The 24,992-nt window shown below is 44.7% G+C and overlaps 1 protein-coding gene across 1 annotated transcript in view; it reads left to right on the plus strand.

Moving 5' to 3' along the window:
- The first annotated feature begins 22,339 nt into the window (after positions 1-22,339).
- The window catches only part of LOC123158582 (uncharacterized), a 4,403-nt gene continuing 1,750 nt past the window's right edge, over positions 22,340-24,992 (plus strand). The window contains exons 1-4 of the mRNA XM_044576499.1: positions 22,340-22,360; positions 23,493-23,583; positions 23,714-24,684; positions 24,781-24,972. Coding sequence (XP_044432434.1) covers positions 22,340-22,360; positions 23,493-23,583; positions 23,714-24,684; positions 24,781-24,972 — 1,275 coding nt within the window. The remainder of the gene's footprint in view (positions 22,361-23,492; positions 23,584-23,713; positions 24,685-24,780; positions 24,973-24,992) is intronic.

Consider the following 24,992-nt stretch of genomic DNA (forward strand, 5'->3'; position numbering starts at 1 on the left):
GGCTTGCAGAAGTACGAACTGCTTCCACGCAAGTGTCCAGCACAGCAACCTTGGCCCACCCAAAAACCTTCTCCCTCACCTGCACGCTTTTCCGCCCGAAGCCAGCTGCTCGGCTCCAGAGCATCAGCGCCACATTCATGCCGACCCAGAGTGGATGCGGCCTCTCACTCGAGCCGACATTAAAGTGGCGCGCCGCCCACTACATACGTATTCTCTCCCCAATTACAGGGCATCGGTCTGCCTGCCTACCTCCATTAAACTCGCTTTTGTTTCTTGTCAAAGTCGGTGTGGCCTAAAGAAGCTGCTCACATAGTGGTTTTGTTTCCTGTCCCTCTCGGCGGTCGCAGTGCGAGTGGTGTGGTGATGCGGTTTGTGGCGATGCTTCTTATATGCTTCTTTAAATTCCTATTAGGATCCTCTTCACAAGAGACCAAGTAGCGTTGCTTCTCCACTTGGTAGTTATTCTGGCCGATGAGGTGTAGGTAAGGCCCCTCCGGACCATGCTGCCTCATCTGCTTGGCGAGCAGCCTGTCGGGTGTACACCTGGTGGAGGACCTCTCAGAGCTGGTTGAGGCCTGCGAATGACTGAGAAGTGGAGGAGGGTTGTGCCTGTAGAGGCCGGAACGGGAGGAGCAAGAACAGTGCAGCCGCCATTGACGTTGTGGAAGAGGAAGAAGCTGAGTTGCCGATCCGTTAATTTCTGATCAGCATATGTTTTCCCTTTCCTTTCATCCAGAGCAAATACGCAAAAATAGCCCCCAGATCATGACTGACATAGCTAATGAATATAACTTCTGACTTTTCGATAAAAGACAATTGAATATAACTAGCCTACAGCTGTAGACCCGAGTTGGTTATACCTGGCAACGGTGATGTTTTCCGTTACTTTGTTGAAGGCATTGCTTGGATATGCTTGGGTATGTTATTCAGGGTGAAAACCTAGATTTGGCTTGGTAGCTGGATCCGATGAAGGCGGTGCTTGAGCGTCGTTCTCTTCATATAGGCGTTATTGTTGCAGTATCTCACTGTCCTTGTGGTGTCAAAGATGGTTTGTGCGGATATGGTCTTTGTTGTAGTTTGTTGATAGCTTCGTGGTTTTTTGCTCGCTTAGGCTAGCTTTAGTCTTGTATGACTTTGCGCTTTACCGGCCTGTTTTCTGTGTGTGCGCATTTGTGTTGGCTGTGTGCATCCTAAGTGTGTAGAGGCCGGGTGTGTACTCAATGTGCTTATATCCTCTTGATGCTTCATTTTGAGTCAATAAAAATCTACCATTTATTGAAAAAGCTGCAGTTAACTGCTAAAACAATCGCTCTGTTGAATGCCTGCACCAAACTAGACAAATTCCTTAAACTGAATCAAATCATAAGGAGCTGGTTGTCATGTCGACGCGCATCATGAATCAACAAACTAGAGGATGAGAATCATGTCCATGGACAATATTGGTTGGCATGCATGAACCCTGCGAAGAAGGCAAGCAGCTGCTGTCAGTATCGTAACATGCTAAAGTAGTCGCCATATTTGTAAACATTGTGGTCACTGGAAAATAACACTTGAACTAAAAAACTTTGTGCCAAACACCCAAACCCATAGGCTAATGAATTTCATACGACATAACTAACCGTAGGTAATTTATAAAGTGTCTTTTTCCAATGGATATACTATATGCTAAACAGAACGGCACAATCAAGAATATTGCACAAATGAAAGGGCAACTAAGCTAAGGAAGCCTGTATAAGAAGGTTCATTTTTGTATCGCCCAATTCGATCATTCAGCTTCCATTATGACAAGAAACTAGCAGGCGTAGGCACAAATACAGCGGTAATAATTGGGATACATATGCCCAATCATGCCTTTTAAAATTAATGGCATGTCTTTATCTAGAACATATACTCACCGGGGTTAATAAGATAAAACACATGATTCCACATAAGGATAGGCCCCGAAGATGTTGTATATTTTTGTGCATCCATTGTTACCTGCAGTTGCAGAGGCCTCATGTGACAGCTTCACAATCATTCTTGTAAGCATTGGGGCACATTCAAATATCAGTTTTAAGAAATTATTCTCGTGTTCGCGTCCTTCGAGTCCATAAATCTCCACTTCTTCGAGAGCAGTCAAGAAGATAGTCTGAGATCTCTGGTTTGTGGGCTCACAAGGGCAATATGGTGGGCATCGATCTTCCCCCTAAAACCATAGTCTATATGTGAATTACTTATTATAATGCATAAGCGAGATATATAATCAGGGCAAAGAATTACCGTTGATCTCTCTAGGAAGATTTTAAGCCTCTGCATATCATTACGAATTCGGTCCATCCCAAAGAGATGAAAAACCAATGCTCCATAAACATGCCCGCTTGTTTTGAGATGTAACTCCAAAACAAAGAAGGCAACAACCATATGCTTCTCTATCTCCCGCTTAAACTTGACTGCTCCTCCTTGTAAATTACGGGAACGCTGAAAAAACAATTTGGCAGGATATATAACATGCAAAAAAAATACTTTAGTCGTAGCTTGCATTAAATTGAGCAGGAGAAGGCGCGCATGGATGTGGAGTGAAGGGGTTTGTCCTTGTTGTCGCTCTGCCGTCCGCAGCCTCAGCTGCTTGAGCCGCCAATGACCAAAGGCAACATACCCGCCGGTATATCGGCAATACCAGGAGACCTTCTCCACCATTGGTGCCGAAACAGAGATGGTGACCTCCGAGTTCGAGGCCATTAAGGATATGGTCAGTTGCTTAAGCGGTGGGGCAAGAATGTGGACATGCTGTATCCATGATGCCTGGTTATACAGGACAAGCTCCTGCAGCGACACCGAGTGTACAGTCTTCTTGGGCTTCTCCTCAAAGTTTCCATGATAGTTGCCATGTCCCTGTGTGTTTAGTAGGGTTATTGGGTGGCTTCATGTAATCTCGACTAAGTTTTTTTACCCAAAAAGTATTGAAATGCATTTCACTCAACAAAGATATCTGTTTCGAACATTGAAAAAGTCGTTAGATTTCACTTTTTTCAACAATAAACTTTACTTGTTTAAAAAAACCTAATATTTCCAAATTGTTTCACTCATCTCAAAGAATATAATTTCACTAGTTCCAAAATAAGTATTACAAAAAATTGAAAAATCACAATTCACCGATTTGGAAAACTGATTTCACTCATTACAAAATATATCTCAAAAACTAATTTCACTTCGTATTTACCAAAAAAGTATTGAAATGCATTTCACTTGGCAGAGATATCTGTTTCAAATATTGAAATAGTCGTTTGACACCAAAAAGATATATTTCACTTTTTTCAAATAACTTATTTCACTCATTTCAGAAATACATTACAGTCGCTCAATTGAAATACAATATTTCACTTCTTTCAAAAAACTGATTACACTCATTACAAAAGATAGATTTCACTAGTTTCAGGAAAACACATTACAATCACCCCATTGAAGACACAGTTTCAGAAGCTGAAATATGAAACTCACAAATAAAACTATATTCAGAAAAGTGGTTTCAATCATTTTAGTAACTGATTTCATTTTTTCAAAAAATGTAATTTGAAATGAGTGAAATTGGTATTTTGACATGATTGAAATAGTAAAAATTAAACTAGTTTAAATATATTCAAGATTGGTCTTATTCTAAAGATATTATGTTCAGGAATTTGAATATATGATTTTTTTAATAATAGAACATTACTGTAAAAAATATTGGCCATCTAAAAATGTAAATAAAAATAAAATGCATGAATTTGTTTGAGAGGGAGGAGAGATGCCGCATGCATGCGTACAATCCACTGCAAATAGTACTGCCTTTCCTGTCATCGGGCCTATTGATGTGACATTGATTTGATCATATAAAATTATTAGCTGCCACAATACATGGGTATACATATGAATCGGTCCCACTTAGAGTCAGATCACAAAGCAGCTGAACGATGGATGCTATGCCCGTACATCCCAGCTCCGGTAAAAAGGAGTTTGCACATATTCACTCGGTCCAGACATATTTGTCAAAGAAATGAATGTATATCTAGACGTATTTGAGTTCTACATACATTCATTTCCAAAAAAATAATTCCGTTAGGAGGCACGGTCACCTAAGAAAAAGTCTCACCTTGTCGCGCCACTCTCCTCGGTCGTCATCAACTTGCTCCCATGGAAGTGGAACGCAAAGAAGAAACAAACAACAAACCATAGACTCGTGGTGGAAGCCGCCATTGCAAATTACACAAATGCAGACAAGAACAAAACCCGATTCTCATCCACATGCATGCATGCATGGATGGAGATTAGCTAAATTTATGCAATCAACAATCTTAATTTCATCTTCATGATACGCACAGACAGCACAAGAAAATAACATCTCTTCTTGTCTGTCAACCCTCCGGTCCGATCTGATCGATCACCCTCACCCTCAACATCATGCACCCAAAACACAAAGATTCATGCTACGGGAACCATCCATGCGCCTAGTAGTCGCCGCCGTAGATGTCCTCCTCCACGCGCTCCGTCACGCGGTCCTCGATCTTGTGCTCCACGTAGCTCCCCCCGCCCGCCAAGCACGCCCGCCGCCGCGCCCACCGCCAGCCCGCCAGCCATGCCCATCCCCTTCTTCTTCTTCCCGCCGCTCTGGTCCAGGGCCACCCCCGTCGTGCCGTACCCCGCCGTCGGAGCTGGCTGCGCGGCGCCGTAAGCCGGAGCAGAGGAGCCGTACGCACCTGCTCCCTGTTTCGGCCGTGCGGCGCCGTAGGGCGGTGGAGCAGAGCCCACGGTGACCTCCACCTCGTACAGCGAACCCATCTTGCTAGTTGCTAGGCTGGTGTTGGTTGCCCGGCGAGGCGGCGACGATGTCGTTGGTTGTGGTGGGATGTGGTGGTGGATGGAAGCCGGTGGGCGGTGGCGACGGCGTAAATAGGCGAGAGTGCGCGGGGCGGCTCGGGCTGGGGGCGCACCGACCGGGGTGGTGTGGCGCAGTCCGTCATGTCTGACTGGAAAGTGGCCCCAGCGTCTTTGCTTTGGTAGGACTAGCAAAAGAGCCGTGCGTTGCAACGGAAGAAAAAAATAACACAGTGTGTTAACCCAATAACCATAATATGTTCATGCACTTTATTTTAGCGAGGCATCATTTTTATGTTGCCGCTTATCCACCTTCTCACCGTTAGTGGCCTCAGTGTTCACACAAACCAAAGTGTGTTTGAATGTTGTTTTTCCCCTGCCATTTTTTCAGAGGTGCTCATGTGTGGTTATCAATGTTTTCTTTTGTCTCTTTATGATTTTAGTGGTTGTTTATTGCAATCCAGATCGTCGTGGTACGAAAGAAAAACGGGCGTGCCCTATAGGTTACAAGCTTGCTTTTAAAATAATATTTTAAAATATTTAATAGGTAAAAATAACATCATATTCAAATTCTATATATTTTTCTATTCAAATTTCATATATAACATGTTAAAATCGGAGTTACGGTTTAATAGATATGGATAATTAAGAAAAATATTTATTTGACTTAAATATATTCCAAAATAATATTTAAAAAATATTTAACAAACAAAATAACATCATATTCAGATTCTACACATTTTTCTAATCAATGTTCATATATAACATGTTAAAATCAGAGTTACGGCTTAAAAGATATGAATAATTTAGAAAAACATTTGTTTGACTTATATATGATCGGTGGGTGAATTATCTAATACGTCAGGAGTGTTTCCGTAAAATTGTAAAATAACGGTTCAGTTATGACTTAAGTGTGTATTGCGGGTTAATTCACGAAAAACGCAGGGGGTTTTCTGCAAAAGTGCAGGACGGACGGCGGAAACCCAGTTTACTTTATTATTAGGTAGAGATATGAAGTATTCAATGCATTTTCTAGGTGCGGATACATTCATTTTCTTTGTAGAAGTATTTGTGTATACATTGTCATGACATATTGGCGCATCCTATCTCTATCTTTGGACTATCTAGAATTATTATTACTTAGCATCCAAGGGATTGCACAAGATCTAATTAGGAGGTGCCATGCACGAATTAAAGAGCAGAATGAATGAGTAGCTACCCGATTTGGATCCTCCAAATTAACACTCAACACACATACTACTGGCATATCCTTATCTTTGTTTCTAAAATTATTATTACTTAGGCTCGAAGGGATTGCACAAGATTTATTTAGGATATATATGGGACGCGAATTTGATGAACATGGTTTCACGCGCATCCCTTATGAGTAATAATCATGGATTTACTAGCGCATGGAGAAAGTAAAAGAGTAGTACAACTACTCGAATGAATGAATGGATGAATGAGTAGCTACCAGCCGAATTGGACTCTTCAAATTAAGTCTAGTTCGAGGGGTGGAGAGTTTCCAATTTTGAGAAAATGAAAGCATTGCATGACCATTTCATTTCCCTTTTTTCAAAAACTTGCATTACTGGAGTCAATTTTGAGAAAATGAAAGCATTGCATGACCATTTCATGACCCACTTCACTTGGGCTGGGCCACACTCACTGAAGTGGTGGGGACTTTGATGCCGCAGCGGGCCGAACAAGTTGACGACCATATCTATCTTGGCCGGGCCACTTCACATGTAGGCCCGATACCCACTGGCCCGCACACCCACATTCTCTCTCTCTCTCTCTCTCTCTCTCTCTGTGTGTGTGTGTGTGTGTGTGTGTGTGTGTGTGAAAATAGACATCGACATGCCACATTATAATGAGCAAATATATGAAATTTAGAGTCGTGTACCCAAGAAACATGAGATGCAAGTTTAAGTCCCATCACACACACCATTAAATATCAAATTATGAGTACTGAATATTCCACCACACCAAACTCGTGTGAAGTATATAAGAATAGGTAAATGCTCCATCCACAAAGATCGAATGTTCTATAGGAGAGGGTGTAGTTGTCGAACTTCCTTGGGTGATGTATGTACCATGTTGGAGATGGGCATGCCAGTATGCCACAATCTCGGAATGTGTCCACCAGGATCTCAGGGACGGGTGCAGCATGCGCCGAATGAGTGGCAATAGACAGAAAATAATGATGATATTGTTCCATCTCTAAACATTAGCTATGATTACTGGACTTTGTTTCGAAAAAATGTTTTTAATATATGCACTCTTCCCTGAAGATTATATGTTTTATAAGATAGATAACTTGAATGTGGTTTTTTCAATGGAGCTAAAAGGGTTCTCTCGCCTTTTGTGTTGTATCATTCCGATCATCCCACAACTCCTCGTTGCCCGTCCTTAGCCTCGGCGCTGCCATCCTCTGAGCTCCCCGCCACCATTTTTGAGCTTCAGCTAGGTGACCATGGCACATTTGTGCCGCTTGGGGCCATTCTATAACCGCTTGTTCCTCGATTCCATGGAGCATGAGCACCGCGAGCTTGCCAGCCTTAACCCCCGAGTGTGAGAAGATGTTGGAGGAGCTCACCGAGCTCTCCGACGAGGATGAGGAAATGTTTGACACCCAGGAGAGGCCCCTCCGACACCTACTTTTAATCAAAATGTAGCTAGTTTTTCTCGATGCGTAGAAGGGATGTTTAATTATGATCGTAGTAGCGTTTAATATATTTATGTTTAATGTTTAATTTGCAAATGTTGTTTAAGTATGCAACGAAGTATGTGTTATCTCTATATTTTACTTGATTTTGAAAAATATGGATATGAAATTTTGGTTATGCTATATATAAAAAAACAAGTTTTTATTTACCTAAATCTTGTCTCCCCTATACAGTTTTTTTTTTGCCTTTGAGGCTTCAATGGTACATGATGTGTAATGCAAGGCCCATTTTAAACACATGAACGAGAGAATTCATATGGAGCGAAATCAGCAGCCTCTTGCCATGTAAGTCGCCTATTGGTTGTAGTTGAAGTTCTGTCCAAAATAAAAATCATGAGGAGATCAACAAAAATCTTACCGAGCTCGACCAGATCAGAAAAAAATAGGTCGAAGGAGAGGTCATCGGAGGCGGAAAACCGATCTGACGTTCAAGCATGAGAAGCATGTGGTTGCCACTGCCAACAGAAAAGCTGAGTAAATCTTTGTCCCGAGTGGGTAATGTTTGTTCTAGTGTTTCTCAAGACCTTTTTGGTTTCAATTAATCGCACGTGGAAATTTTTGAGTTTCTGGCAGCCTCGACTTTCCATGATATTTAGACTGGTGATGTCCATGTATCACAGGGCAGCAAATGGCCATCCCTAATCAACACAAAAATGCCAGCTTTGGATTTATAGTAAACAAGTTTACTTTTTAGCAGCTACTAGTTGTAATTAGTTTATATTTATATTAGCACAAATGACAACGTATAGTGTTCCAAAATCGATATATTGTATTCGATATACAATTCTAATGTCTTAATTACAAATACACATGCATTAAGTTAAGCCAATATTTTACAGTGGAGTTTGTTTTATACGTTTCTTCATACGGGAAATAATTCCAAAATCACATTGCCTCTAGATTAATTTATGTTTCTTATGTGTTCACATTTATATATTTTAGTACCTTTAAAATCTTGTAAAGATATTTAAAGGTATACCACATCGATGAGAGATCTGGCTGGTGCTCGGGAGTGTCAAACAGACGAGCTTTCACGTAGGGCACAATCTTAATGGGTCGGTCCATTCGGTTGCGTCATAGCGAGACGCTTCTATAATCCCAAAAAATGATGCTCTATCCAATTCGGTGGCATCATAGTGAGACCCTGCTAAAATAACAAAAAATTGATGCTCTATGGAGAATCAATCTCGAACCGCATGGTAGAGAGTAAGTGTTCTTTACTATTTGAGCTGCGAAGTGTTGGTGATTAATAGGCCACGCGTAGGCGCGGGCATCAGGAGAGCAAGGTATCAAGGTTGACGACGCAGCGGGAGGGCAAGGTATCAAGGTTGACGAGGCAGCCTGAGAGGGACAGCGTCTGGAGTACGGGGAACTCGACTCCGGTCGGCACCCTGAGGAATAAGAAGCGCGAGTCCAACATGATTGAGGTGGCGCGTAGAAGCATGGCAGTCCGACAATGGTTATAATGCACCGGAGGTGGAAGACAAACTTCTCAGGTGCGATACCATAGCGGCGTTGCGCCAGCAATCTTCTCGGATCTGCCTCTGCGTGATGTGGATTTTGAGGAGGGAAACTGGAGGAGAACCGATGCAGCCGAGCGCTGCTTAGAGAGAATGGAACGTGATGTTGCGGAAGGCGATATGGTGGAGCCGGATCCAGAGGCGGTGCCACCGCTGGGAGAGGACACCGGTGCACGCGGCCGGAGCGGCACAAAGTAGGCCGGCTAGAACGAGCATGAGAAGGTCATCAAGGAGGGCGCTTATGCAGTCCTCTCTCTGATGCTAGGAGGAACGCACGCTATGCCTTGATCTCCACTCCATTGGAGCTTGGTGTCGAACTTGTCAATCGTCTTATTCCCGGGAGGGTGGATCGAGAACTCGTAGCTTGTCTCTGCCGCTCGGCCGCTCCAACTCCCTTAGGGCGTCGGTATGCCAGGTCTTAACGGTGACTAGTGGCTGGGGCGTGCCATTCGCATGCCTCCTGTGCATTCATGTGCGCACTTATCTAGCTTACTCACGTCTGCGGTTCTAGGTTGATCATTGATGGCACTTATATATACAGCAAAAGTGGTTTGCAAACATGTGAATATGCAATCTTTGTTGAGTTTAACCTATAACCAATGGTAAACATGAATGCTAAATAGGATATGTACCTTCTCATAAGCTATACTAATGAACAAGAAGCAGTACAAAGTTCAGTAAATATTTGAAACTTTGACAGTCTATACAAAAAAGGGTCATGTTATACAAAAAAGAATAGTGTGCAGCACTGATGCAACATAAATATTTCAAACTTAAATGCAAAGATTTTTTAATGAGAAAGCTTTGACATTTCAGGAAGGTCTAAGATACTTTGAATAAGACCCTGGCAGGTTCATTTGTAACACCCACGAGTAGAAGAATGCCTCCCTGCTTCCGCATCTCAGCCCTTCTCATCCTTGGAGAGCCCCTTCCGACCTGAAATCACACGAACTATTAGCCCTAGTTCACGGACGAATATGGCATGAGAGAGATTCCTTGAGGAACAAAAGAATTCCTGCAGGAAACATCCATTATCTGATTAGAAAATCATAGAATGGTCAACAAAATTATACATCCCATAAAAAAATTACAAAATTGGCAAACAACCAAATATACTTGGTGCTGTGACAGCCTAGTCATGACATAGAAGTGCGGGCCAATCTTTACTTATGCACTACCTTATAGCTCTGTTCTTTAGCCTTTTTCAGTTCTCTGCTAAGATTTTTTATGGTTGTTCAATATAAGTCAAGTTTTGATTGAAGTTATATTTCCTTATGTGGCAATGGCTCTTCCGGCGGTCTCAAACATTTCCTGAGCTGTGAGACAAGGAATATACAATGAAACTAGGATAATTCTACTGGCAATTCCAATTCTTCGGCAACTGCCCCTTCCGATCCAAAATCCGAAAAGGTCCAATACGCCTAGGACTCAAAAGCATGTATTTGGACAAAACTTTATCATGTATTGGGGAAAAGGTAAACATATAGTATAAAAATGTTTTAGATGCATTCACATAATGTACGTCTTGTATGGAAAAAGGTAGACATCAAAACGTATAAGCCGACTAGAACTTTTGTAACCCCGGGCCTCCGACATCCTTTATAAGCTAGGGCCAAACTAGTCAATAGGCATATGTGATCACATATTAGATCACTCTGAGAACCCCTCGATTGTACCTTGTACTCTGTACACAACATCGCAATACAACACGAGTACGAGTAGGGTATTACGACTACCATGAGAGCACAACCCTGGGTTAATCCGCTCTCTTTTTGATGTTTGTCTTGCATGTTCATCTAGTTATATATAACTAGTTCTACTTATCTAGTTTATTTTGTTCATAATAAAGTTTCTTTTATGGTTGTTCAATATAAATCAAGTCGGATTGAAGTTCAATTTTCTTATGCGGCAATGGCTCTTCCGCCAGTCACATTTCCTCAGTTGTATGACCTGGAATACATTTTGGACTTGGGATAATTCTGCCGGTAATTCCAATTTGTAGGCAACTGTCCCCTTTCGGCCCAAGATCCGAAAAGGTCCAATATACCTAGGACTCAAAAGCATGTGTTGGGGAAAATGTTTATCATGTATTTGGAAAATGCTAAACATATGTAAAAAGATGTTTTAGATGTATACAAAAAAATGTACAATTGTATGAAAAAAGGTAGACATCAAAAGTTATATTGAAAATAAATGTTGATCATGTGTTTAAAAAATGTTTAACGTGTATAAAAAATGTTTCTAACTTATAGAAAAATGTACAATGTGTATGAAAAATTTAGGCATGTGTTGTAATAAAAAAACACACACAAGAAAACTGAGAATGAAACAAAGAAAACCGAAGGAAAAAAACAAAAAAGGAAAACCTGAGAAAACCAAACATAACTGATGCAAAACGGTGAAAACCCGATAAAACAAAACAAGGGAAAAAAAAACTCGCGTAGCTATAGTATTTGGCTGATCTAATAGTACAGGTGATACATTGTTATCGCGGACCACAAGTGAGCCCTAGCGGATCCATTGATCGGCTGGAATCAAGTTCGTCCGCCGCTGCATTGATCCATTGGTACGTTCTCGCGTGCTCCCACGATGGAGTTGAGATCAGGGCGTCGCCTGCATTCCTCCAGGCAGCAGAGAAAGGACCGCATCAGCGCCCTCTCCGACGACCTGCTCCGCCTCGTCCTCGCCCGCCTCGGCTGCGTCCGCGCCGCCAAGTGCACCAGCGTGCTCTCCCGCCGGTGGCGCGGCCTCCTACTGCCAGGGCTCGTCTTCCGCGGCGTCGCGTTCCACAAGCTGGAAGCCGCGCTCGGCCGCTTATCTCCCGCTGTCTCCCTCCTCGAGATCCACGTCGCCAAGTGGGCCTGCCGCCTCCCTCCTGAGCAGCGCCGGGCCTCGCGCGTCAGCTCGCTCCTGCGCGCAGCCGCGCGTCTCGCGCCAGAGGATTTCGTCCTCGCTCTCCCTTGTGAATCAACACTATATACCCACCACGTTGAACTGCCATGTTTCCACCGTGCCATCTCGATTGTGCTGAACGCGCTCTTCTTCTTCAGGGTGCCGGCCGGTGTCGAGTTCCCCGTGCTCGAGACGCTGTCTCTCTCGGTCTGCATGATCGACATCAAAGGTTTGCTCCCACGCTGCCCACGCCTGCGCGTGCTCAGGCTCAAGCTGACCGCACATTGGTCTCATAGCACGGAGCTGAAGATCCACTTGGCGTCGCTACAGGAGCTTGTCGTGGAGAATGCATGGATCCGCAGTGTCGACATTGTTGCCCCCTTTCTTAAGCAAGTGACGATGTCCACAACCAATTACATTTTGCAGGACGTCTCCATCATGGCACCAATGATGGAGAAGGTGTCCTGGCAGTGCAGGTACACTAGGGTGCTTGGGAAAACTTGTTTTGGTCCTTGGTGCCTTGATAAGTTGCGGCTAGAGACGGCGGAGAGGCAGGGACAGCCCACTTCGCTGCACATTCATGCCTACACCAACAATGTGTGCCTCTTTTCCTTCTCAATTTACTGAAGTTGCTGGAGAGAGTTATTATATATGATATGTACCCTGACAAATTGTTTTTTTCAGAAATCGTATATTTTGCTTGTTGATGAGGACAACTGTAAGCAGGAGATTCAAAAGCATATGATTGCTGTATTCTCTGTTTTGGAGCTACATCTTGAAACAGTTGGGCACGTTTTCGGGGCATTTGTGTTTCATCTCCTTGGGATGGACCGGATTGGCAGTGCTATACACATGCTTAAGGTCGTCCTATGGAGATCAAAGGTAATTCCCTGTTTTACTGTATACTATATACATCTGATAATTAATCGTGTAGTTATTCTCAGTTTTTCCATTTAGGAGAAAGAAACGTGCATGGCTAATTGTCGACGTGATCCCCTGAACTGGACAACCAAAACTATCTCCTTGACTGCTCTTGAAGAAATGGAAATCGACGGCTTTGAAGGCGATGATCATGAGTTTGATTTCTTGAAGTTGGTATTCAAGTCTGCGCCAATTCTTGAAAGAGTTACTGTGCAGCTGTCACATGAGGGCTCATCAAGTAGTGACATATGCGTAAAACTATACGACATTTTCATGGCATATTCTTCCGTGGAATGTTGTGTTTATCTTTGCTCTGGTGAGTATATGTTCATGTGATTAACATGCTCCTCAAGAGTAACTATCTAACCCTTGTAAGTTTCTCCGATGACATGATTATCATGATTTAGATTGTTGTCATATATATGCATATAAACCGCAATACTAGCTCTTGTCAGGTTTCATGCTAATTTGTGCACAATCCCTAATATCTTTATAAAATAGAATAGAAGCGGAACAATGTAGTGGGCGATAAATACTTTTATGGGCTTCCTTAACTTAGTTCCCCTTTATGCAATTCACTCTGTTGATTTTATCCCCCTACTTTGCATCTATATTCAGTTGCAAAAATATAGTTTCAAGGTAATTAACAGTCTCATTTGAATTTTATTTTATTTTGGGTTGGGCACAAATTATTCAGCTCCAGATATAATATTTATTGCATTAGATATTCCTCATTTGAATCCTGGTGAGTATATGTTCTGCATGCATGATTAACATTTTGGTTGGCGGGTACTTTGTTATTTCTCTCTTTCATCAGCACGAATGGCAACGATATTTACTCATACAATGACTCTACATTTGCACAATGCAATACTGACCGGAGATGGTTTCAATTTGGATCCACTTGCAGGATTAACGCACGGCAGCCAACATTGTTTCTCGGCATGATTCTCCATTTGTGAATTCATGATGGGCACAAACAAGAAAATCATTCAGCGTTTTCACGAACTCCATATATGTGAGACAGTTGGAGGATATTTCTTTGTCATAACTCAGACAGACTTCAATGCAGCTATAGGCTCGGAGTATTGACCTCTAGCCTGGTTCCTATTTTGAAGATAAAAGTGGGTGTTGTTGGGGCAGTGCACTAAGCTATATACCAAGAGTATTACAATTATCCAAACGTCAAAGTTGTTGTGCTCAGTCTATCTTCAGTTGTCAAACCGTCGAAGTTATTGTGCTCAAAGCCTCACACCATGTTCAATTTTCAAAGTTACTGTGCTTGACCTATGTCAGTTAGGTGCCCCAAGTTTTTCTGTTAGGTCTGTGGTTTCTATTGCTTTTCGCTATTTCATCGCATTTTGATATTTTGGAACAATTCATTTCATTTGACGTCTTGTGGTTCTTCTCCAAAAGTAGATTGATCAACAAAGAATATTCCCTTAAGCTTCATAGCTCTTCGCTTTAATATATGAGCTCTCTGGTTAGCTCACTATCTTAACTTGAGATGTGCCCACTATTCCTATCTTCCAGAAACTAGAGCAAATTTTTTACACAGCATGAACATTTGCTAAATGTGTGGTGAACACTTTTAAAATATTAAATAAGTTATTTTCCACAATAATGTAAGTGGCTTCAATTTAGCCATCACTTTATATTCACTAGTGTATTTGGGTTCACTTTGGTGTATAATTCGATTTAGCCATCACTCTGTTTTCACTAGCAAACACCAAGTCTTGAGTTGGTTGCACCACTCTCTCCACGTCCTACACACGTTCATCACTTGCACTTGCCAGTGTATAATAAAGACCAATGTGAATGTACTTGTCATTAATGCTTAGGAAAGTAGCTAATGCCTAAATGCATAAGAAACAAAACATGACGGATTGGCACTAAATCTAACAATAGGAATTAGTTACCATCTCCTGTTGGAAATCACCCATCATATACAGCAAGAAATGTTTACTTTCATCCTCTGAATTTTTGTAGTTGTATTCATCCCGCAGTGTGCATCTTAGACATCATCTTAGCCTACATGTCCATCGGTTGATTGCAAGCCATTTGATCCACCGAAAGATAGGTGTCAATCGAGCTGACGTGGTTTGCAATATGGGTCATGTTATGCCCAACCCGATCCAGCTGACGAGATTTTCAACATGAGTCATGTTTAACTCGTAGATTGCCAATATGGGTCAAGTTGCGCTCGGAGATTTGCACATCGCCACAATTGCACTCATTGTCATTCAACACAGATGTGTGTTGCAGTCACAATAACTGACGATGTTGTAACCCGGAGAGCTCGCGACACCACCAATAGGTCCTTTGCTCGAAACACCAATGACATTGCAAGTGGCTCGTTGCTCACAAACTACGAGGACCTAGAGCAGTGGTGATGTTGTGTGTGCTGCCCTTCACAGTACACAACACCTTGCATGTTACAATCAAACACCTACGACGACAATGACCTGCAGGGACATCAACGCTCCCCATTGGAGCAAGCAGTCTTGGTGGTGGTCGAATCTTGCAACATGTCAAAAACAAAGCAATGCCTCCATCACCATCGCAGAAGGCATGACGAGATCCGATGGGTAGGGTAGCGGAATAGGCAGGGAGAGAGGGTCTCTCTCAGGAGCAGCAACTCGATGGACGACACATGAATGTGGGTGTTGTGCAAGGTGCCGGGGAGAAGGGGGGTCAATTTAGTTGGAGACGATGAGACGAGGACGCTTTCAGATAATAGGAGATAAGGGAAAGTGGTCTGTAGGGTCTACTAGGACATGTGTCAACTGGTGAAGGAGGCCGACTTGTGCATGGTTTCAACCGGTTGAATGTAAGTGTTACGGGTCTGTTTGAGTAGTTGTACTTCTGTTTATAAAAAGGAGAACAATGCAATTCTTCTCTTTCTGAAAATAAGAAAGGGAAACGTTACAAATCAGCCGGTAGATTTTGGTCGCTAGCATCGATCGTTTCCTTTGGTTGCCACACGACGTGCGCCCATCCTATTCTAGAAATATCTTGGATGAACCATCCCCTTCCTCGTGTGTTTCACCCTCGTCCCTTTTTCCTCGATTAGGATGACTGGTGTTTGGAAGGCGCTGTTGATGCAGGTCAGGGCACCGCTCGCCACCGGGTGCTGGGTAGATCCATGCCCATTGTTGCAAGGTGCCGATAATGTGGGCCAGAGCGACACTCGCCGCCACCGCAAGCTATTGTCTCTGCAACACCGGGAAGCTATCGTCGCCGTTGGCACATGTCGCTCGTCGGGCCTGGCCACGGTTAAGTGGTGGAATGGACGGAGCCGACGCAGCCGAGGAGATGGAGGGATGTATTGTCGCTGGAGAAGACGAGCCTGATGGAGAACATAACACGAGCAGGGATTTTTGTCTCTGTAACAAGCTTCTATTGTTAAATGAACTTTGTAAAATTTCTGCAACAAGGCCTATGTTGCGGAAAAATTTTGCAACTAGATTTTTCCTGCGAAAAGTTTCTACAAAATTTCCACAACAAGATCTCTGTTGCAAAAAAAGGACTATGTTTCGGAAAACTAAATAACAGCTCAGACTATTTGCAACAAGCATCCTGTTGTAGGGCCATTTTCCGCAACACTGCTCTTGTTGCAAAAGGGAGGTGACCCACGTGGGTCAGTGGGTGGGCAGATTGGACCATCCCTGCGTCCATCTAACGACCAACCGGGCGGTGGGTGTTTTCTACTTATCCGCCGGCCGACGCATAGCGCGGCCTTTTTTCACAGAAGGGCAACGATACAAATCAGCAGACGGATTTTGGTCGCTCGCATAGATTGCTTCCTTTGGTTGCCACGCTTCGCACGTGCGCCCATCCTGCTCTAGAAATATCTTCGACGACCCGCCCCCTTCCTCATGTGTTTCACCCTCGTCCCCTTTTCCTCTATTAGGATGAGTGGTGTTTGGAGGGCACCGGTGATGCGGGCCAGGGCACCGCTCGACACCGGGTGCTGGGAAGGTCCATGCCCATTGCTGCAAGGTGCCGGTGATGTGGGCCAGAGCGCCGCTCGCTGCCACCGCAAGCTGTTGTCGCTGCAACACCGGGAAGCTGTCATCGCAATTGGCGCTTGTTGGTCGTCGGACCTGGCGACGACGAAGTAGTGGAGTGGACAGAGGCGATGCAACCGAGGCGGTGGAGGGCCATATTGTTGCCGGAGAAGACGAGCCTCACGGCGAACATAGAGATTTTTGTCTCTTTCACAAGCTTCGGTTGTGAAAAGAACTTTGCAAAATTTCTACAATTAGGCCTCTGTTGCGGAAAAATTCTACAACACGATCTTTCCTGTGAAAAACTTCTACAAAATTTCCACAACAAGACCTCGTAGAAAATTTCTGCAACAAGATCTTTGTTGCAAAAACAAAAAATGTGTTTCAGAAAACTAAATAACACCTCAGACGTTTTGCAGCAAGCATCCTGTTGTAGGGCCATTTTCCGCAATGCTGCTCTTGTTGCTGTAAAATCTGGTTAAGCATTCCTACTCCCAACAGGGGAGCGCATGAGTATATATTGATGTAGCTTGGAGTACAAGGATTGGCAGCATTGAGACTAACCAACAGGAGATATTACAGGAGGTTTAACAGGAGATAGAAGGAGATATATACTACACCAGATATCTACCTAGCTATTCCAACGTGACACATAAGGTGTCCGGCCAAAGGCCTCATAACAACATGTTTAACATCCTCCCTTAATATGAACATCTCAAGTTTAGATTACGCTTAAACTCTTCGAATGGTCCCGTTGGTAATGCCTTTGTAAACCCATCAGCACCTTGATCCTTTGAAGGAATGAACCGAATCTGCAGTTCTTTGCTAGCAACCCTCTCTCTAACAAAATGGTAGTCAATCTCAATATGTTTCGTTCTTGCATGAAAAACAGGGTTTTGCAGAGAGATAAGTGGCACTAATATTATCACACCAAAGACATGGAGTTTGTTTGTGAAATATTCCAAGTTCTTTCAGTAAAGACTTAACTCATATAATTTCTGCAGTAGCATTAGCTAGTGCTTTGTATTCTGCCTCAGTACTTGATCTTGATACTATGGCAAGTTTCTTTGCACACTAGGAGATTAAGTTGGGTCCAAAGAAAACTACAAAGCCACCTGTAGACCATCTGTCATCCAAGCAACCTGCCTAATCAGAATCAGAAAAGGCACTAACAAGTGTAGAGGTTGACTTGGTGAATGTTAACCCAATGCTTAATGTGTTCTTTACATATCTCAGTATGCGCTTAGCAGTGGTCCAATGAGTAGAAGTAGGTGCATGAAGATACTGACACACTTTATTAATTGCGAATGAAATATCAGGCCTGGTGAGTGTCAAGTACTGAAGTGCTCCTACCAAACTCCTATATTTGGTACCATCCTCTTGACTCAACGGTACGCCCTCTGCAAGAGATAGTTTTTATGAACTAGTGAGTGGTGTTGTTGATGGTTTACGGCCCTGCAATCCCGCCTTGCTCAAAAGATCAGTGGCATATTTTTCCTAAGAAAGATGAAGACCACCTTCCTGGTTTCTCTTGACCTCAATGCCAAGAAAGAAGTGCAAGTCACCTAGATCTTTTAGAGCAAAAATCTGACTGTAAATCTTTCAAGAGAGCTGTGACTGCCGCATTGGATGAACTAGTGACAATAATATCATCAACATAGTTGTGTGGAAACGTTGATAAATAAATAGAGAAGTGTCAGACTTAGAAGGAACAAAACCAAGAGTTTGCAGTTTGGAGCTCAAGCGAGAGTACCATGCTCGTGGAGCCTATTTTAGACCATAAAGTGACTTATCAAGTCTGCAGACATGGAAGGGCCTGTTCGAATCTTCAAACCCAGGAGGTTGTTTCATATATACTTGCTCTTCCAGAATACCGTGAAGAAATGTATTATGCACATTTAGATGACGAAGACACCATCCACGAGTGACAACAATGGAAAGAACCAAGCGAATAGTGGCAGATTAAACAATAGGACTAAACGTGTCCTCATAGTCAAGTCCATACCTATGCTTGAATCCTTTTGCAATGAGACGAGCTTTATAACGATCAATCGTACTATCTGACCTTCATTTAATACGGAACACCCACTTGCAATCAATGAGGTCTGTACCAGGAGAGGAAGGAACAAGATGCCAAGTATGATTTTTCTGGAGGGCACCAAACTCCTCTTCCATGGCATGTTTCCACTTGGGATTAGCAAGCGCCTCATGAATAGTGCGGGGTTCTCCTGCAGATGTATCAGACACAACCAAGCCATACTTAGATTTGTAATTAACTGGATGAATCGTGCCTGTTTGAAGCCGTGTACGAGGTAGCAACAGCTACACAGAAGATCCCGGGAGGGCTACAACCTCCTAGATAGGCGAGCCACCCAGATCCGTAGCTGAGCGAAGCGATCCCGAGGCGACCGCTACAGCCAGATCGTTTGTGGCAGAGGCAGAGGGCGTTGAAGAGGGAGACGTCACAGAAGATCTCGGGACGCCCAGCAAATCAGGCTCGGGTGGAGCGCCGGTCCCGCTTGGCGCAGGACGGGACAGCCGCCTGGTATAGACGTGCGGCGCCGGTGCGTAGCGCCCGGAGGGTAGGTCCTGCTCGGTCGGGTTGTCCGCTGGTGCAGGTTGGCGTGACGTACACGTGCTAGCCACAGGTTGACATAGAGCGGGGGAGGCAGGGTCGACGCGGTCCACCGGTCCCGAGGCTGATGCGGGTGCAGACTGCTGCAGCGATCCCAGAGCGGATTCAGGTGCAGGCTGCCGCGCCGATCCCGAGGAAGATTCAGGTGGATCTATTGCCATTCCAGGAGGGTGCTTCATACTGTTTGTGGTAAAAAAATGTACCATTCTCTCGCCATTGTCTGCACTTTTTGTTCCTGTAGCAGGGAGCTCATGTGGAACCACAGAGGAATTAGTCATAATGGAATCATCATTAGTAACACCCACACACTCATCTCCAAGAAGATGAGAAGGAAGAAGAAGGTTTCCTTCTTGAGAAGGGCACCAGCGTTAGGATGGATCTTTTCAAAGGGAAACTAGGTTTCGTCAAACACGACATCACAAGAGATGTACACACGACCAGTGGATACATCAAGGCATTTGACACCTTTGTGCTGAGCACTATAACCAAGGAAGACACACTGTTTGGAGCAAAACATAAGTTTGCGAGAGTTGTAGGGCCGAAGGTTGGGCCAACAGGCACAACCAAAAACTCTAAGAGTGTGATAATCTGGGGTGACATGCAAGAGGCGTTCAGTGGGAGTTTCATTGGAGATAATGCGACTTGGCCACATGTTAATAAGATGAACGGCAGTAAGAAAAGCTTCATCCCAAAATTTGAGGGGCATGCAGGCGTTTAGCCAGAAGATCTAATCCTACTTCAACAATATGCCTATGCTTACGTTCAGCAGAGCTATTTTGTTGGTGTGCGTGAGGGCATGACACATGGTGAGATATGCCTATTTTTTGAAAGAAGGAATTCAATTTTTCATATTCACCACCCCAGTCTGATTGCATGGCAATGATTTTGCAATCAAACTTGCGTGCAACGAGGGCTTGGAAGTTGTGAAACACTTGAAACACATCTGAACGCTTTTTAAGAAGATATATCCAAGTATATTTGCTAAAATCATCAATGAAGCTCACGTAATAAGAGTGTCTACCGACAGAGGTGGGTGCTGGACCCCAATAATCGGAAAAATAAGTTGCAAGGGTTTTGTAGACACACTAGTAGAGACATGATATGGTAGTTGATGACTTTTTGCTCTTTGGCACGAATCACAAATAGTTTCTAAATTTCTCTCACCATCAACTTGGAGTTTATTCCTACTAAGAATTGGATGAACAGTAGCAAATGATGGATGACCTAATTGACCGTGCCACCTCTCAGTAGAATGCTTGATGGCACCATAGACTTGTTTATTGAATTTGCAATACTTGGGAAGCAACGAGTAGAGCCCTTGCACACAGACACCTCTATGAAGAACTCTCTTCGTGACCTGATCCTTGATCAAAAAGAAGAAAGGGTGAAACTCTAGAAACACATTATTATCAAGAGCAATGCGATGGACAGATAGAAGATTCTTAGAGGCATTAGGAACATGCAGGATGTCATTGATTTCAAGATTTGTGTGTGGGGTTCCAATGAGATTTACCAATATGACTTATTTCCATACCTGGACCATTTGCAGCTGTGTAGATTTGGTCATTGCCATGGTATTTCTCATGCATCGTCAGCTTGTCCAGCTCGCCAGTGATGTGATTGGTGGCACCTGTGTCCATATACCAATTTGTATATACACCATATGACATATCAGCAGCGGCAGCAACTTTTTTCTTTTGGGAATTGTCATCAGCGTAGCGCCAATCACAATCTTTAGCTATGTGGTTTTCTTTTTACATATCTGGCACTTCCCTTCATATCCCTTGTAGCCCTGGAAATTGCGCCCCCGATTGTTGTTGCCGGGGGGTGCCTGTTGTTTCCACCGTGAGGGTTACCCTGGTAGTAGCCGCCACCCCCACCAAGATAGCCGCCACCACCACCGTTGTGGTAGCCGCCGCCGCCAGGATAGCCACCGCCACCACTATTGTTTGGGTGGTAGCCACCGCCATCACCCTGGTTGTTGCCGCCGTTGTGGTAGCCACCACCACCACCGTACTGTCCGCCGCCGCCTCCGTACTGGCCCCCACCACCACGGGATCCACCACCACCTTCACCACTCCGTTGGTTTTGGTAGTTTTTGGTGTTTCCTTGGCGACCACGAGATGCAGAGTTCGCTGATGATTTGAAGGATTCGCCGTTTGTACCATGGAACATCTCGACCCACTGATCGAAATTTGCCACCATCGAGAAGAGGATGTCGATGGAGACCGGTTCTATTCGTGCATCGAGGGCTGAGATGATAGGCTGGTACTCCATGTCCAACCCGACAATGATGAAGGAGAGCAGCTCATCCTCGCCGATCAACTTTCCCGCCGCCGCGAGCTCGTCGGAGAGGGCCCGCATATGACCAAAATATGCAGCAGCCGTCTGGGAGCCCTTCTGGGCATTGGTGATGGCGACCCGTATGTTGTTGGCGCGCGAGAGAGACATGTCCGAGAACATGTTCCCGAGCGCGGTCCATATCGCATGCGATTTTTCAAGCGAAGCAACTTGGACAAGTACTTCTTTGGATAGATTTTTGAGGAGGTAAGCGACGATCTATTGGTCTTGGATGAGCCATTGGGAGTAGGCAGGGTTTGAGGCAACCTGATCCTTCCCTTCGGCGTTCTTGGTGGTGAGGGTTTTTTGTGGTTCTTCAATTGTTTGATCTAGGTAGCCATAGAGGCCAGCACCCATGATCTGTGATCTTGCCTGTGCGCGCCATAGGATGTAATTGGTTCGCGTAAGTGGTTCGGAGGTGTTGTAGTTGAGGCTAGAGTTGATGGCAGAGGATGAGGAAGCCATGGCGGCTGGTGGAAGGAAGGTATGCTAGGGTTTTGGCGCAGGTATGTGGAAGGTGCTAGGGTTCTTGGCACAGGCAGATCGAAAGCTAGATGTGGCAGAAGAGGTTGCTTTGATACCATGTAAAATCTGGTTAAGCGTTCCTACTCCCAACACGGGAGCCGCATGAGTATATATTGATTGCAGCTTGGAGTACAAGGATTGGCAGCGTCGAGGCTCACCAGCGGGAGATATTACATGAGGTTTAACAGGAGATAGAAGGAGACACTACACCAGATATCTACCTAGCTATTCCAACGTGACACATAAGGTGTCCGGCCAAAGGCCTCATAACAACATGTTTAACAGTTGCAAAAGGGAGGTGACGCACGTGGATCGGCAGATCGGATGGCCATCCCCTCATCCATCCAAAGGCCAGCCAGGCGGCGGATGTTTTCTACTTATCCATCGGCCGACGTGTAGCACAGCCCTATAAAAATCTCTTTTTCTCTAATTTTCTACAACAAGACCTCTGTTGCAAAATATTCTCTTCTTTAATTTACTGCAATAAGACCCCTATTGCAATACTTTTTCTTCTTTATTTTTCTGCAACATGACCCTTGATGCAAAACTTCTTCTCTATTTTTCTGTAACAAGACTTTTGTTGAAAAACCTCCATTGCAGTAGGACCCAACATCTCTAGCTTCTTGTATGTATTCCCGCAACAATACTGTTGTTGCGAAAACTTGCAAGAATGCCGACGGCTACAACGGAGAGAGCACTTCGTGGTCTCTGCATCACCCCATTTGTTGCGGTTCGCCTTTTCGGAACATGTGCTCAGTTGCAAGAACTGCAGTACGGAGCGCTCTGCATGGTCAGATGAGATTCAACGCATGGATAGAAGATATAAAAATATGCGGCCATTTCGTTAGAGATAGGGATGAAGGAGAGAAGGGATGCGCTGGCCCATCAAGACGTGTGTCAAGCATAGAATGTGGTGGATGTGAGAGGAAAGATCGGTTGACTACTAGCCTTTTCCTTTTTTATAACATGACTCGCAACAAAAGCATTGTTACAGAAAATTACAAAAGAAAAATGGATAGCTGACGGCTCGTGAGGCGGCGGATCTTTTTAAAAGATCTGCCGACCAACGTGTAACATGACTCTTATTGCAGAAAGTTAGAGAAGAGGTTTCTCAACAAAAGCATTGTTCCAGGAAATTACAAAAGAAAAACGAAATGCTCGCCTCGTACAATCAGACGGCTCGTGAGGCGGAAAAGATCCGCCGGCCGACGTGTAGCACTCCAAAAAAATAAAAAATAAAAGAGACATAGAGCTGGCCGTCCGATGGATTAACCTCAACAAAGCCAAACCCTAAACAACAATTGAGCCCTAGCACATCGCGCGACGGAATATAACGGATCAACGCTCCCAGAATTACTAAGACGAGAAGTGGATTTGTCGCCTCCAGCCAAGTTGAGATCAGGGCGTCGCCTGCGCTCCTCCGGGCAGGAACGGATCAGCGCCCTCCCAGACGACCTGCTTCGCCTCGTCCTCGCCCGCATCGGCTGCGCCCGCGCCGCCGCGCGCACAAGCGTCCTCTCCCGCTGGTGGCGCGGCCTCCTCCTACCAGGGCTCGTCCTCCGCGGCATCGCGTTCCACAAGCTCGATGCGGCGCTCGGCCGCGTGTCTCCCGAGGTCTCCCTCCTCGAGATCCACGTCGCCAAGTGGGCTTGCCGCCTCCCTCCCGAGCAGCTCCGGGCCTCCCGCGTCAGCTCCTTGCTGCGCGCCGCCGTGCGGCTCGCGCCCGAGGAGTTCGTCCTCGCTCTACCGGTTGAATCAACACGAAACACGTACGACGTCGAGCTGCCAAGCTTCCACCATGCCACCTCGATCGTGCTGCACGTGCTCTTCTTCTTTAAGGTGCCGGCCGGCGTCGAGTTCCCCGTGCTCGAGACGCTGTCCCTCACGGGCTGCAAGGTCGACCTCAATGCATTGCTCCCCTGCTGCCCGTGCCTGCGCGTGCTCAGGATCAAGCTGACCAAATTTTGGACTAAAGGCATGGACCTGACGGTCCACTCCGCGTCGCTGCAGGAGCTTGTCGTGAAGAACAAATGGATGCGCAATGTCGATATTGTCGCCCCGTCGCTTAAGCAACTGACGATGTCCATGATCTCTTACATTGATAAGAACATCTCCGTCATGGCACCAATGATGGAGAAGGTCTCGTGGCAGTGCTTGTATGGCAGGGTGCCTGGTGTACGTGAAGCTTGTTTTGGTCTTTGGTGCCTCGATAAGTTGCGGCTACAAACGGCCGAGAGACAAGGACAGCCCACTTCATTACACATTCATGCCTATACCGACAAAGTGTGTCTCCATTTTTTTATAATTTATTAGAGTTGCTAGCCAGACTAAATTGTATATGCATGTGACATATACCTTGACAAATTATTCTTTTTCCAGAGATCGTATAGGCTTCTCAACAAAGTGGACAGCTGTGCCATTCAGAAGCATATCGTTGATGCATTCTCTGTTTTGGAGCTACATCTTGAAACAGCTGGGCATGTTTTCGGAGCTTTCGTGTTTCATCTCATTGAGATGAACTGCATTCATAGTGCTATGCAGAGGCTTAAGGTCGTCTTACAGAGATCAATGGTAATTCTCTATTTTATTAT

This window comes from Triticum aestivum, chromosome 7B (genome assembly GCF_018294505.1).
Source record: "Triticum aestivum cultivar Chinese Spring chromosome 7B, IWGSC CS RefSeq v2.1, whole genome shotgun sequence".
NCBI lineage: Eukaryota > Viridiplantae > Streptophyta > Magnoliopsida > Poales > Poaceae > Triticum > Triticum aestivum.